We start from the raw sequence: 14,710 nt of genomic DNA, 5'->3' as shown, positions 1-14,710 counted from the left end.
TGGTCGTTTTTTTCCATTTCTCATCAAGGTCGGTTTTTCGATTTTTTCGATTTTTCGATTTTCCAGAAAAAATTAAATCACTTTTACTTTTAAATTCAGTTCAAATTTTGCGCGCAAATTCTGACTCGTTTTGTTAATTTACTTATTTTGAAGAGATTTCATGTTTTCTATTACGATTTCTTTTCAGTAAAAAATACATTTTAAGAATACTCGTGTTTTCAAAACGAAAAACCTGCTAAGAAGCAAAAGAAACCCTGAAATATCTGAAAATGAATTACGCAGTAAAACATGCTAGATTTTTACTTCCTTATGGAATATTTAAGTTCCAAGAGACGTGATAATTGAAAATGCCGCCGCAATATTGAACAACTATTGATTTAAACATAATTATTTGAGCTTGAAAAAATATAAAATAGTCAATTTGTTACTGAACTAGAGTCACCACGCAAAGTCTAATGTTTTTTCTTAAAAATCGTACTTCAGTAGATTTGTTTAAAGTTTCATAAAATTCACGGCCTCTCTCAATTTCATTTATTTCAAAATTCCTCTTTTTCTCTCACACTCTCTCACGTGAGATTGAAAATTGAATAATATATGTGTTTTAAATTAAATTCAAAATATTGACGAAGAAAAAACTTTGGTATAAATACCGATTTGTTAGGACCGATACCAAATGGTAATTTTTGGACATATTTGATCTCGTAGACAACGGCTCACTATTTCAGTGATCTTTAAAGTAATAAAAAATTCTTCAAAGTTTGGTACAGAGTAACTGAAGTAGTTACATTTGTAGAAACTTACATAACTTATAAACCTACCGTATTCCTATCGTACCCAATTACCGTATTTCCTCTATTAGTCTTGAATGCAAGACTAATTTTCAATTGACCCGTGGGTGCAAGACTAATAGAGTCCGCATGACTGATTTTCGATTGGTCCGTAGGGGTGCAATACTAATAGGAGTGCAAGACTAATAGAGGAAATACGGTATATTTTTTGTCGTACACTGATGGAAAACTGATGAGACTTTCCCGACAGGGTTCACAACCTGAGTTATTCATTGGTGGCCTCGGTTTCAGTCGGTTGCCGACTGTAAAGACGGGATCCCGTACGGGAAAAACAAAAAGTGACATATGAAAAAGGTATCAGACGGTATTAATCCATACTTTGTTATTTTTTGCTTCTTTGAGTTGATTGTGCAAACGGATAATTTCGAACACCTTCGTGGTATCTGTATCAAAGTTTTTCAAAGCATTGAATCCTTACATAGCTTAAACTATGTATTTTGTGAGAATAGCCAAGTATTATGCACATAGAAAATGTTTCTTGTGTTATCAAGATTATTTTTGTAGTTTAAAGTTTCTTGATAGCTTTTCTGGTTACCGAGTTATATGTTTTCAAAAGCGTTCACGTCAACTATTATGCTTGCGGTTGTCCAAAAATTACAATCGCATTGTCTTAAAACTGAAGTTACTCAATCAGTTTTTGATCAAATCAGGTGATTGACATCTTAATCTCTTCCTTCGAGAATTTTGCAACTTTTGGTGATGTTGAATTTTTGATCATGTCTTGGTGCGTCTCGTAAAATTAGGAAAACCCGCCAAAAATTGTCGTTTTTAACGATTTTTGGAGTTTTCAGGCCTAATTCTTGTTTTGAAGATGCCGACGTCAATTTTTATCAAAAAACCTTCATCAAAAACAGAAAATAATCAGAAAAAAATTATCTACAAAATGGTGGCCTTCAATTTTCAAATTTCTCTTTTCAAGGATCACTAGAGGTCCCAAAAAAAATCCATTTTTCGAGGTAGCCTTTTGTTTTTCCGTCTGCCGGCGTCGTGAACATCACTAACCTAGATATTTGCATAAAAATAGACACACTTAGTCTTAATTGACAATATATTAATAAAAAATTTAAAGATTTTTCAGCGAATCGCCGGCTTTAAACAGTTTTGTCTGGAAAATCACTAATTTTGAATTTTCACATGTGGGCGTATTCATAGGTGATTTACAATTTTGCCCTTTTTTCATATTATTTCTATGTGTTTGATCAGGCAGTTAGTAAATTTTTATTAGATTTTGTTCACTATCAGCCGTTTCCGGTCTATTTTACCGTTTTCAGTACAAATTCGGCTCAAAAAGCTCACTCTCTCGCCCATGAGAGACGCAGAGACAGTTCATCACGTCAATTTATTTATTTTTTGAAATGAAGAGAGGCCGTGAAATTGTCTATATTTTCAATTTAAAAAATCAAATTTCAAAAATCATATTGAAAAAATAAGCTAACAAGACAATAAGGTAAAGTACGGAGACATAATTTTCTAAAAAAAACTAAAAATTTGAGTGGCAACATGTTTTGTTTTCAAAATTCAAACTAAAATTTTCATTTTTAACGGAATGCTACCTGTTAATGTTATAGACAGTACTGGAGCATAAGCTAAAATTTTGAGCTAGTTTGCTTGTAGAAAACAATTTTCAAACTTGTTTTGCTCAAATGTATTGAAATCTAAAAATTCTGTTCTCCCAAAAAAGTGCACCGAAAAAACAAAATCTCGATCTCGGCAAACCGATAATTACTGGTTTAAAAAGTACAATTAGACTAGTTTTATTTCATGTGATTGTACCCGGAGTAAGCATTAAAACAAGGGATAAGGGATAAAACAATATTAAAATTGAAAATCAGAATTTATAATTCTTTTTTGTTTTGTTCAGCCATTCGTTCCTCTTGCTTCCTTTTCTGTGCTCGCCGAGAATTGATGAACTTTGGGTGAGCACGTACATGATCAACCATCTGAAAAATATATGTATTTAGAAAATAAAAGACTCTGGAAGTGAAAAACAAAAAAATCGTTACCTTTCTCACTTGTTCTCGGAATTCAATTGGGTCGACATGGTAATTAGCAAACTTGAGATGTTTTTCTCCACTTTGTGGATGTTTTCCTTCTTCATCGGAACGGATCAAATTAATCTGAAAATAAAAACGAATGTCAAAAGTCAAGATCATCTGGAAAAATAAATACAGGTTTTGAACAATATTTTTTTTGTAAATTTTTCTAAAACAGCTGAACCTTTCTGATAGACTTAAGTATTTCATAGAACAGAAAAAGCCGATATTTTTTGTTTACAAAAATAAGAAAAATCAAACTCAGTGCTTTCACAATTTTTTTCTCTTAAAACTTACCTTGGCTTCTGGCCAGGTGTAATATTTAACGCCTCTCAATCTCGCCAAGTCCGAGTAGCATCCGGGATCTCCGCAATTGTATCTTAAAAATGCTGACTACTTTTTGCTCATTTATCGGGGTTTACATTTCAAATACCGCGGCCCAATCTGGCAAAAAAAGCAAATGAGTAAGTCCTGCTCCGTGCATTCCTATGAAAATGTCAGTTTTCGATGTGATATTCAATTGTTTTTCAAACGGGATTCTTCTAAAAATAAAAATGCTCTTTTGAGAGTTCTTAGATCATTTAGAACTTACTCATTGTAATCAACAACTCTTGTGGATACATTTGGCAGGTGTCCAAGTGATCGAAGAATCTGAAATAGACACTCAACTATGACAACTGATATTCTCTGATCTTTCTCATGATTACGGCGGAACCACTCGGTATCAGGTTGCTCCAGTCAACCAATAAAAAGTAGCGTTACTACTCTATTCGCTCTCCGTTCCTTCTAACATCTCTATACCCTCTCTCTCAAGAAGATATGATTATTCGAAAGCTATTCAATTGCTCAAGAGGATCACACATTTTGTCAGTTACACTTGTCTCATCCCGGTTGTCAGTCATATCGGCCGCCAGGCTAGCATTCATCAGATTTATGTTTTGATTATTAGTTTTTTTTTTCAATTGATAAAACTTGTTGCCGTAATTATATCAGTTTAAATGCAGTATTTAAATTATAAGATGTAATTTTAAACCTTTCCTTGAAGTTTTTCCATTCATTTTTCTACTACTTTCAAGGCTTGCACAATTACTTCAAATTGCTCTGACTGTTGCCGTCTTGTAATGTTCTTAGAAAGTTTTAGATGAGGTTAACGTTCTGAAAGCTTTTTTGGGAAATTTGAATTTTTTTAATCTGCTAATTCTTTCACGCGGCATAATCAAAACATTTCAGTTGTTTTTTTCCAAAAAGCTTCCAGATTGTTTACTATTTTCAAAGACATCCTAAAAATATCAGCAATTAATAAAATAAATTGGGGGGGGGGGGGGGGGAATGATCAATTGTTAAGTGCCAAAAAAATTCGATTATCGGAAAATTTTGAAATTTGGTAAATGTCGAAAATAGCGATTACCAAAAACGTTTTGCCAAATGTTTTAAAACTAAATTCAAGAAAAATAGGCTCATTGTGAAATTATGGATTTTTGTTGAAAAATTGCATTAGATGTAAAATTGAATATGAGGGTCACACTATCGAAATAAAATTGAATTAAAAATAGTTTTAAGTAATTGAGCAGTTTGGATGTGTGGAAATGAGCATATTTTATTTCACCAAATGTGATAAGTAAACTATTCAATTCTCGAAAAAAATGTTGAGTCAAAATGCGGTGGAAATTCAGAGTTCATCAAATTTTTTTTTGAAAATCGTTGATCAAAAAAAATCTTCCAGTCATATGTTTAATATATTCTTATTCCAACATTGTAGTGGTTCATTCATTTCACAGTTTTTTTGATTTCTCGAAAAGAGGCGCAAGCTCAATTTTCACAGCTTTTCGGCTCAAAATAAAAAAGTCTCCATATAAATGATCGCTAGTTGATCAAAACTATTCTCATTCCCACACTCCAACCCCCTCAATTACTTAAAAAATCTATATCAGATGTGGCTCCATCGGAGCAATTTTTCATTTTCCTCCCCCCGATCCCTCTTGTGATCCTTCCATTCTTCAATGGCTAGCCAACACAAACCCACAAGAGATTCTTTCTAAATGATGCACTGAGATGTGCTTTCAATTTTACAACAACACCGATATATTTAAGAAGCAAAAAGAGCAAGACTCGTGAGAATTAGAAAGAAAGAAAAAGAGAGATGGAGGTAGAAAGAGCATTTTAAAAAAGAAAAAAAGAGCACAACTCATCGGGTCCCAGTGTCAAAACTTATCTCTTTTCTTCTCAAAACAATATCGAACTCTGTGTATCTAATTCAATAATGGCAGCACCTGTGCCGTATCGGATCCATCAAACAAAGGTATATAACAACTAAAAGCCATTTCGATCCATTAAATTGGTCCCTGATCATAAATTTGACAATTCACTTGATGACATGTGTCGTTTCTTCCTTCACTCCCCGTTCTTTTTTATCTCTTTTTCATTCACGTTTTATAGTGCCTGATAGCACTGAAGTTGCTTGAAACGAAAAAACAATTATCGACTTTAGATTAATTTGTGCAATTTAATTGTAGTCAATGCCCAATTTCCCTCCAAATGTCTACTATCGAGATACCTATGGATTTGATGATCGGCCCAGTGAATCGGATAACGATAGTATAACCACTAAATCAACAGGTTTGTTATTTTTAGAACGAAATTTGTCAAAGGCTACAAAAATTTGCTAGGTATAATTTTAGAATCAAAGTAAAAAGAAACCTTTTTTCTCGCTTTTAGTAATGCTCACTCTTCTAATTTTGCCAACTTATGTATATCTAAGTGACTTTTCAATTTTTATAGTTGGGCAGTTTCTAAAGAAATTGTTCCAGTTAACCACAATGTTAATTTAATCATTAATTTTTCAGTAACAGTCCGTACGACATATAACATAAACCCGGGAGGTGGTAATGGTGGAATGGCGATTAATCCGACATATCAACATATTCATAATCGAAATATGAACACTGGAGGAGATCCATCGAAAATGGTGAACTACTCACATGTTTCAAATTCTTTTCATGTCAGTTTTATTGTTTTAAGTGATTAAAATTTTTGAGTAAAATGGAAAATTTAATTGAAAATTTGAAAGATTGAATTGAAATGGAAATATTAAAAACAATACGTTCAGTTGTAAAGTTCAATCACTCTTTATTAAAAAATCTTCAAACTTTTGTGTCGTAAAATATGTTGAGGTTCGGGAAGTTGATTTTTTTGAGCCGTTTTGGAAAATTTCGAAATTAGTTTCAGTTAAATTAATTATTTTTAAATATTCATATGTTTTCATTAAAAAAAAATTCATTATTTCGTACAAAAACAAACAATTTGTTGAAACTTTTCGGCGAGGTAAAAACATTTTCTGACGATGAGTATTAATTAAATTTTTTAACTGTTTTCTAGGTTCACAAATATATGTACACTTGTAAATTGTTCACCAGAACAAATTGAACTAACTTCTCGTTTGTTGATTAAAAAACACATTTCAGGTGGAACAACTAGTCACATCAAAAATTCTCACCCCAAATCCAAGGACTATTTTAATTTGTGTTCTGATTGCAGCAGCCAGTGCTATTCAATTAGTAAGTTTTTCTCAGCGTCCTCATTTTCAAATTTTAAATTTTTCAGCTAATATTCTCAATGATTGCTGTATTCTACGATGGACCATTCCCCTGGTCACTGATACTCTGTATTCTGATGTTATGTAATTGTCTAGTTGTATTCATATTTATTAGATGTCAACCTACAAGAGGTTGGCTGATATCCAGTCTGATAGCTGCTGCATTGTCATTTATCGAATGTACGGCGCTATTTTTCTGGACAGCATTGCTTATCAGTCAAGAAGAAAAGTATCTGGAAAGTGTAGGAATACACGATAATCGGATAGTGACAAGTACAAGAATAGCAATGTACATGTGTCAAATGTTATTTGGGCCCATACATTGTAAGTGAACAAATGGAGTTTGAACTGATGAAAAAAAAACTATTTTTTCAGTAATAGCATGTGGCCTTATTATTTGGAAGCTACGAACACAGCTATCACCATCTGATGAGGTGGTTAATGGGTATTTCTTGAGTGAACCAGAACTTGGTCACCAGGTAAGATTTCGAATTTGAACAAGAATGGGGTATTGGTGTTGAGGAATTTGAAGAGTTTTCAAAACTATTATCTTCGAGATAAAAAAAAAACTTGGATATGAGTATACATTTGGGTTGAATTAGTTGATCGAACATTTTTTTAAAAACTGGTACAAAACGAGAAGCGCCGAAAGTTCAAGAAAACCCAAAAAAAGCTTTTTCATAAAAAGCGACTTGCAATATATCTATGAAAATGACAAATTATTATTGCTCTAAAAGTTGGGCAAATGCTCTTTTACTACCTCATCTTTTACTACGTCGCTCTTTTACTACGGTTTACTCTTTTACTACGGCCGTATTTTTTACTACGTTTTCCAATTTCGATCTTTTACTACAATTTGTATCTTTTACTACGGCCGTATTTTTTACTACGTTTTCCAATTTCGATCTTTTGCTACAATTTGTATCTTTTACTACGATTAACGATTTTTTACGGCCTAATGAAAAAAAAGAATATCAAAAGTTGGAATTTGAAAGTTACCTTGTAGCAGATTTAAGGTATAATTACAATTTCATTCTGAAGTCAACATGAAAGTTTCATAGCGGTGTTCTTTTCCAACTTTTCATATATACTACTGTCTGAGCGGTTTTTAACTGAATCCGACGAGATCATAAGGGGAAATTAAACTTTATGAAAAAAAACAAAAAATTTGTTCGAAATTTTGTTTTGAAAACTTTCCAAAACTTATTCAATTTTCTTTCACCATTTAATGTGAATTTTACTAGAATTTTAGAAGTGAACAATCACTGAAACAGTATGTAGTAAGATAATTCGCCCAATTTAGTGAAGTATTTTTTTATTACTGATTTTTTTTCACTAATCAAAGAATTTTCCGAAAACTGTTCGGAATGGCTTTTAAATAATAATGTAGAATCAATATCGATGTAACAATAACAACAACAACTTCATGGAACTTTCAAGATTATACTAAAAAGGGATACAACATTTAAAAAAATCAACAGAACAACAAAGAAGAAGAAAAAATTAGGATATTACAGTTGAAGATTCAATGAAAATGAGGTTTTCAAGGATCGTATTTCAGAAGAATTTTGAATGATTTTTCTTCCTCATCTTTCACTGTGTAGAAAATGTGCATAGTGGTGCCAGGAGCAGTATCACCTACTCGAACTCTCATCGTCTTATCCATATTTGGCTTAATATTTCCGCGAGTCGGCTTCACAGAGTACTCATCAGAATCAATTCTACATTTGAATTGAAGAGTTTTCTCTGTGTTGTTGAAGAGAGTGACCGTTGAATCGTCCCCATCATCGTCAAACAGAAGACGTGTGCGATTAACGAACACATCACAATTTCCACTGGTTTCGTCAGACTCGTTTGTATCAGATGGTGATGGATCCATGACTTTGGTGCTGTTACTGAAAAAATGATATTAACTTGAACACTGTTTCGTCAATGTACCGTGATCTGCTTGATCGTCTGCTTCCATTGATCATCGTAGACGAGAAGATAGGCGAAAAATTGTCACTCATCGATGCATCCGGAAGTGATTGATCTAGATTTTCTCTACTATTTGCGGTTCCTGTGTCGTCATCGGAGTTGGTATTGTTCTTGTAGACCGTAAGGCTACAATGGTAATGTTTAGTGGTTATTTGATTATTGGCAAACTTACGTTGATAATTCAGCAACTTTTTTTTTACGATTATTTGATGATTGGCCACATCCGATTCTATCAGATAATTTGTGACCACTTTTCGGATCGATGAGAGGCTGTTTCACTGAATCGATTCGCTGTTTCTTGATCTTAGACAACATCTTATGCCATTGGACAACCCGATCTGTGTCACACAGTTTTAAAAGGCAGTGCAAACTGAAACGTTTTTTTTTAAAACTAGCTATTTCCTGGTGGCGTTACTTACAAATGCCTGCAAGTGTATTCCAGTTTGACCGTATTGCATTTGGAGCATTTTAAGAGTCCCTGGTCATATTCGACAGAAGCGTGCCTGAAAAGAATGTATTTTACTAGTCCTGAGAAACATTTTGTCTAATTTTTTGGGTACCTGGATGAACAGTTTATAGAGTCATCTCTCAAGTTGAAGATTTCATCGTTTCTTTGGTAGATTACCACATCAGCGGCTGCATCAGCTTCGTGGCGACTTTTTTCGGCTTCAATTTCTATAAATGGGCATTAGTTAAGATTGGTTTTTTTTTCAATTCGTAATACCTGATAACAGCTGGATCGGGATGTTCAAAGCGGAAAGAAGTCCTCCAGTGACTCCAATATTTTTCAAGAATTGAAGTCTCTGCTCAACCGATAACTCGCTGAGATCCTCTTTCAATGAGACCCGTGCAGATTGACCGATCGTGCTTAAGAAGCATTGAACAATAACATCTGAAAAATATTAACTTTATTTGTACTTTTTCCTATTTTTCCTACCTTCACAGTGTTCGTTGAGTTTCAGGATTAACTTGTCAATGGTCATTTGTTTGTGTAGTTTGCACTTAACGTATCCATTGAAATTCTCCGAAATGTTATTGGTAAAAAATTGCCTTAGGTGTCCACCAAGAAGCTTGGCCTTTGCCGATGCACATTCAAAGAACATCTTCCTTTTCCGATGAAACCTAAAACACAAACATTCCGGTAAAACATCATAAAGCGGACAAATCACTATGCCATGTTTTTATCTATAAACGTATCTCTAAAAACAAAAACGTATTGCCTCACTAAATAGTATGTTTCATAAACTTTCCAGAAAATTGTATTACCATTGAGCAACATTCGTGTCCACAATTTTTTCCATCACTTCGAAGCGTTCAGAATACTCATCTTCAGTGAATACACCTAGAAGTCCAGTCTTCCACTTTTCGTTTTCCTGAAATTACGATACTTTTATATGAAAACTCCATGGAAAAATTACCATAGTTCCAAAAACATAAGGTTTTGATTTGGTGGCGACAGGTTTTCCATATTTATGGCTCATCAAAGAAAAGATGTGATAGTCACATCGAATGGTCATCACGTCGAGCGTCTGAAAGTTATAATGCGTATTGTTTTTTCATGCAAAATCAAGTCAACTCACTTTTCCATACTCTCCCAAACTTGATTCACCATCCATCAGCAAACATGGAATCATTTTACCATTCGGAACGCCACCAACTTTGGCAAATTCTTCTGAAAGAAAATCAGCAAACTTTTCGTGAGTTGCAGCTAATCGGTTTGTGTGAACCATGTATCCCAATGGCAGTACTCGGCATTTGTCGGAGCTGGTAGTCCTAAAACAAAAATATAGACACGCTTTAAATATTATGAAACCCACACAAAGTTCATAGTTTCTCCAAGAATAACAGTGACGTATGCGTCACCAAGGTTATACGTCGTATCAATATGAAGGCGGGAATAGAAAAACACTCCGTCTGGGGTGGTTTTAAGAAGATCCTTTAGTTGTCGCTTTCTCATTTCACCGTCCATTTCGCATATATTTTCGACGTTTCTCCTCCAGTCTTGCACAACATTCATATCTGGACAACTACATAAAAAGATTTTAATTGCCTCTGGAAATGATTGAAAGAATGTAACATCGAGAACTCCGTATGAATCTGGAATTTTTTTTTTTTCAAAATTGTTATACGAATTCCACTCACCAACTGCATGATTCATTCTAGTTCCATACAGACGTTCCAGTTCTCTAATTGTTTCCAATGTAGTGGCGGCGTTGGAGCCAGAATTTCCGATGATTGCATCCGGAACGCCACGGCTTAAGTTTGTAACTGGAAAATACATTTATTTTTATTTTTCATGAAAGTAATCTAACCTGTCTCACTGTGACATTGATTCCGAGTGCTTTGGCTGCCTCCATTGCTCCGTGGATTGTACGATGAGGGATCACCATTGTCCGAAGAATCTCACATTCCTTAGCTGAAGCACATTTTAGTGATTATTTTTCTTTTTCCTTTTTATTCATACCTGTTAGTCTCTTTTTCTTTCCATTGTCAACAGGCAACTGGTAGCTATTGTCTTGGATGCAATAATAAATAAACACGAAATCGTTATAAGGAAGTACCTGAAAGCATGAAAACTTAGATTATGTAGTCAGTTTAAACTTCCTTACGTGTCTAGAGAAGTTTCGATTATCAAAGTCAATACATTGTCTGCTGTTAACAGTGACACCGAAAACGGTAACTTTTTCGTAACGAGCAGTATGCTTGATTCGATTCTTCGGATCACTCTTTGACCAGACATGGCCATCAAATGGAAACCCTCCATTTTCTTCTAATGGAATTCGCACAATCAGCTTGTTTTGATTCAACAAGTTGTGAAGAACAGCTGGATCGACACTGTCAGCTTCAGTGAATCTGTAATTCAAATAAAAATTAATTTTAAAAGATTCAAATCCTAAATTTTTTCAGCACAATTATACAACAACTGACCTTTTTCCGGCGATAATCTCCTCCCAGTCGACACTAGTGAGCCATTTGTGTAACATTCCCTTATCAGAGATTTATTTTAGGCAAAAAAAATAAAAAATTCTGGAAATAAATGAAGAAATTCGAAAATAAAAGGAAGAAATTGCCTCCGAGTGTACTCCACAAGGCACGGGTCTCGCAGCGAATCGTAGTAAAAGATCGCCGCAGTAAAAGATCCGCGTAGTAAAAGATCGAGTGATAATAAGAATTGCAAAACTTGATGAGGAAAAAAGTTATCTATGTTTGAAGCAATGGTACATGGATGAGAAAATATCAATATTCTTTACGAAAATTGAAAATCATTTGATGTGTTGATGAAATAAGTGGGTTCTTCAGTAATTAAAGACTGTTTGAAATTTTCATCGGCAATATAGTGAATTGTATTTATGAATAGATTTAGGTAAGTAGGAATACAACATGTTTCAGTATTCTTACGCGGTTCTAAAGTTGATGCCAGAATAAGCATCTTCGAATCTACCATTTCTGATGTCATTGGCGTGTCTCAAAGTCACCCCACCTCACTCCGGTTCAGCAAGCTGGGCCAGTGTGGCGCAGTGGATAAACGAGTAGTGTAGTAGTCAACTCACAAAAACCCAATACGACTTTTTATTTTTTAACCAGCTGTTCGCACCCAGAGCGCGTGCTCTGATTGACGATATATTCTAGACTAATGTAGAGTAATTAGTTTCTTGGTTGTAGGGACCATACTTTTTTTTCAGAAAATTAAACAAAATTTCGAACAAATTTTTTGTTTTTTTTTCATAAAGTTTAATTTCCCCTTATGATCTCGTCGGATTCAGTTAAAAACCGCTCAGACAGTAGTATATATCAAAAGTTGGAAAAGAACACAGCTATGAAACTTTCATGTTGATTTCAGAATGAAATTGTAATTATACCTAAAATCTGCTACAAGGTAACTTTCAAATTCCAACTTTTGATATTCTTTTTTTTTCATTAGGCCGTAAAAAATCGTTAATCGTAGTAAAAGATACAAACTGTAGCAAAAGATCGAAATTGGAAAACGTAGTAAAAAATACGGCCGTAGTAAAAGATACAAACTGTAGCAAAAGATCGAAATTGGAAAACGTAGTAAAAAATACGGCCGTAGTAAAAGATACAAATTGTAGCAAAAGATCGAAATTGGAAAACGTAGTAAAAATACGGCCGTAGTAAAAGATACAAATTGTAGTAAAAGATCGAAATTGGAAAACGTAGTAAAAAATACGGCCGTAGTAAAAGAGTAAACCGTAGTAAAAGAACAACGTAGTAAAAGATGAGGTAGTAAAAGAGCATTTGCCTAAAAGTTGTTATATCCTTTCGCTCTACTAAATGCTTTTTTTCAGAAAATCCTAGTACCAATCGAACTTCGACAAATCAGAGATCAAAGTGACGATGAGACAAGCAATGCTTCAATTGGAGTGCAAACGGGTGGATCAAGAAATAATTAATCTTCAAAAGCGATTTTTATCCGAAAAGTCTTTCATGATTTCACTTATTGACAACCAGTTGATGTAACTATAAACATTTGTGAATTTTACGAGTTTTCGAATTTCGGTCAATTAATCACAGCATTCTCAAATTTTTGGTGAGAAAATTTAAACAAAACATTCTAAATCTTCTTGTATTAAAAGTGTAACTGACCTCTTTAATATTCAATATTTTGCGGAACGCTGTTGATCTTGATAATATTACAATACGGGCTTTTTCCAGATCAGCTTTTGGTTGTCTGATTCCTAATCTGAAATATTTCAAACTTTTTCGGAAGCATTTTCAGAAGATCGCTTGAATTTCTGTTTTGTTCTGAATTCTGTTCTGAATTCTGAATTGAAATAATTTTTTTTCTAAAAACTTTATTAAAATTTTAACTTCAATTTATTAATTTTACGCTAGTATTTTGTTCACTTACCTATGCAAAATAAATTGAGAAAACGTCCTAAACATCTTGGATCCAGAACATCCTTCAACAACTGGGCTGTTGTAAAATAGCCCTGTTCTCTGACGAGCTAGAAGTGGCATCATTACACGCTTGAAGCACACTTTTTTTTGATCTGAAATTGTTCCAAAAATTAAATAATTGTTTTCCAGATCTATCTCACCAAATTCCTTTAATTCGAAAGGCTGATTCTTGGAAAATGCCTTCCATGTTACACCGTAATAGTGATCATTGTAACCGCCAGGGTGCTGAAACCTGGGTTCAAAGTGTATGTTCATTTAACTACTAAAAACTCACAGTATCCCATAGTATAATATCCACATCTTGATCAAATGTCTGATTCAAATGAAGACTTGCATATAAATTAAAGAAATCACAAAAGTGGTGATACAAGTTCACTGCGGCATCGAGTTTCATAATAATTGTGGGTTTCTCAAATATAATATCACAGTGATCATGATCCATTTGAAAATTGGAGCTTGAACGAAAGTTTTGCAGCTCGTCAGCCCTAAAATAATTATAGTTTTTAATTTAAAGGTTGAAAGTAAACTGACCAACTCATTAGATATCCTTTGACATTTGAGTTTTGTTTCAATACTTTTTCGTCGAAATTTGAACATTTACCTCCAACTCGTCCTGCTTGAATTACATCTTGTCGATATCTCGTTGAGGTTTTTATATTTAAATTTGAAAAATCAAAGAAAATATTTGTTCCCACACAATGTGTCAAGTCGTCAGAGCAAGATAGAGTTGATAGCGACTGTAAAAACTTTCTAGAAACTTGATTTGGAAAATTTTAAACAATTTCCTGTTTTCAATTTTTTTTTCTTAAAATTTTACCACGTGGTCCGATGTACAAATATCATGTTTTACCAATCGAGATTCCAAATATCCGAAATCCCCTTGCTTGAAAAATAGGTCAGCAACTTTTCTGAGAACAAAAATTAATTACAAACTATTCTTCTGGTGTTTCTTACGGATTCAGATTCTGCTCACAACTTGTAAATTTACTTCTGGTCCTCAAAGAATTAATTTTATCACAGTCTGGCTCAAAGCCAAAGCACCTGGTAGTGTTAAGCTGAAACTCTTAAAATTATATTTAACTGAAATTATGGGAAACCTCACATTAATTGAACACTTTTCATCTTCAATGCATTTTTGGCGAAATTTAGGGTTTGATGAAATATGATATTCTAGTAATTGTCGAGGTAGATTCAAATCTTTGATCCATGAAGAGTCACAATAAAAAATGAAATTTAAAATTAAAAAGAAAGTCCGCCACATTGTTCCAGAACGTTAAAATAAATGTATAGCAACAGAGCTATAGCATATTAAATATTCTTTTATTTTCCATTCACAGCAT

General features: G+C 33.6%; 2 protein-coding genes across 4 annotated transcripts; one reads left to right on the top strand and one right to left on the bottom strand.

Annotated features, from left to right (window-relative positions):
• Window positions 1-2,587: 2,587 nt before the first annotated feature.
• On the bottom strand, window positions 2,588-14,708 carry H12D21.10 (the record flags this gene model as incomplete). 2 transcript variants are annotated; one of them, NM_074276.9, is made up of 13 exons in its annotated part: window positions 2,588-2,788; window positions 2,852-2,965; window positions 3,179-3,260; window positions 3,304-3,423; window positions 3,474-3,532; window positions 13,056-13,152; window positions 13,321-13,462; window positions 13,511-13,595; window positions 13,645-13,855; window positions 13,902-14,107; window positions 14,188-14,278; window positions 14,325-14,425; window positions 14,473-14,708. In NM_074276.9, 13 exons carry the CDS (start codon window positions 14,629-14,631, stop codon window positions 2,684-2,686), a joined length of 1,572 nt encoding a protein of 523 aa, NP_506677.3. The 2 variants fall into 2 exon arrangements, with proteins under 2 accessions (NP_506677.3, NP_001129900.1); NM_001136428.4 differs by lacking the exons at window positions 3,474-3,532; window positions 13,056-13,152; window positions 13,321-13,462; ... (4 more) ...; window positions 14,325-14,425; window positions 14,473-14,708 and having other exon boundaries at window positions 2,684-2,788; window positions 3,304-3,365.
• H12D21.9 (uncharacterized protein) lies at window positions 5,039-12,951 on the top strand (the record flags this gene model as incomplete). Of its 2 annotated transcripts, NM_001373161.2 has the most annotated exons (7): window positions 5,039-5,180; window positions 5,395-5,497; window positions 5,725-5,879; window positions 6,343-6,435; window positions 6,482-6,797; window positions 6,849-6,952; window positions 12,758-12,951. In NM_001373161.2, the coding sequence occupies 7 exons, from the start codon at window positions 5,142-5,144 to the stop codon at window positions 12,860-12,862; spliced, it is 915 nt and encodes a 304-aa protein (NP_001360544.1). In that variant the 3' UTR covers window positions 12,863-12,951. The 2 variants fall into 2 exon arrangements, with proteins under 2 accessions (NP_001360544.1, NP_506676.2); NM_074275.3 differs by lacking the exon at window positions 5,039-5,180 and having other exon boundaries at window positions 5,398-5,497; window positions 12,758-12,950.
• Window positions 14,709-14,710: the final 2 nt, after the last annotated feature.

Source organism: Caenorhabditis elegans, chromosome V (assembly GCF_000002985.6).
Source record: "Caenorhabditis elegans chromosome V".
NCBI classification, from domain to species: domain Eukaryota; kingdom Metazoa; phylum Nematoda; class Chromadorea; order Rhabditida; family Rhabditidae; genus Caenorhabditis; species Caenorhabditis elegans.
This window is presented reverse-complemented; position numbering and strand designations above follow the sequence as displayed.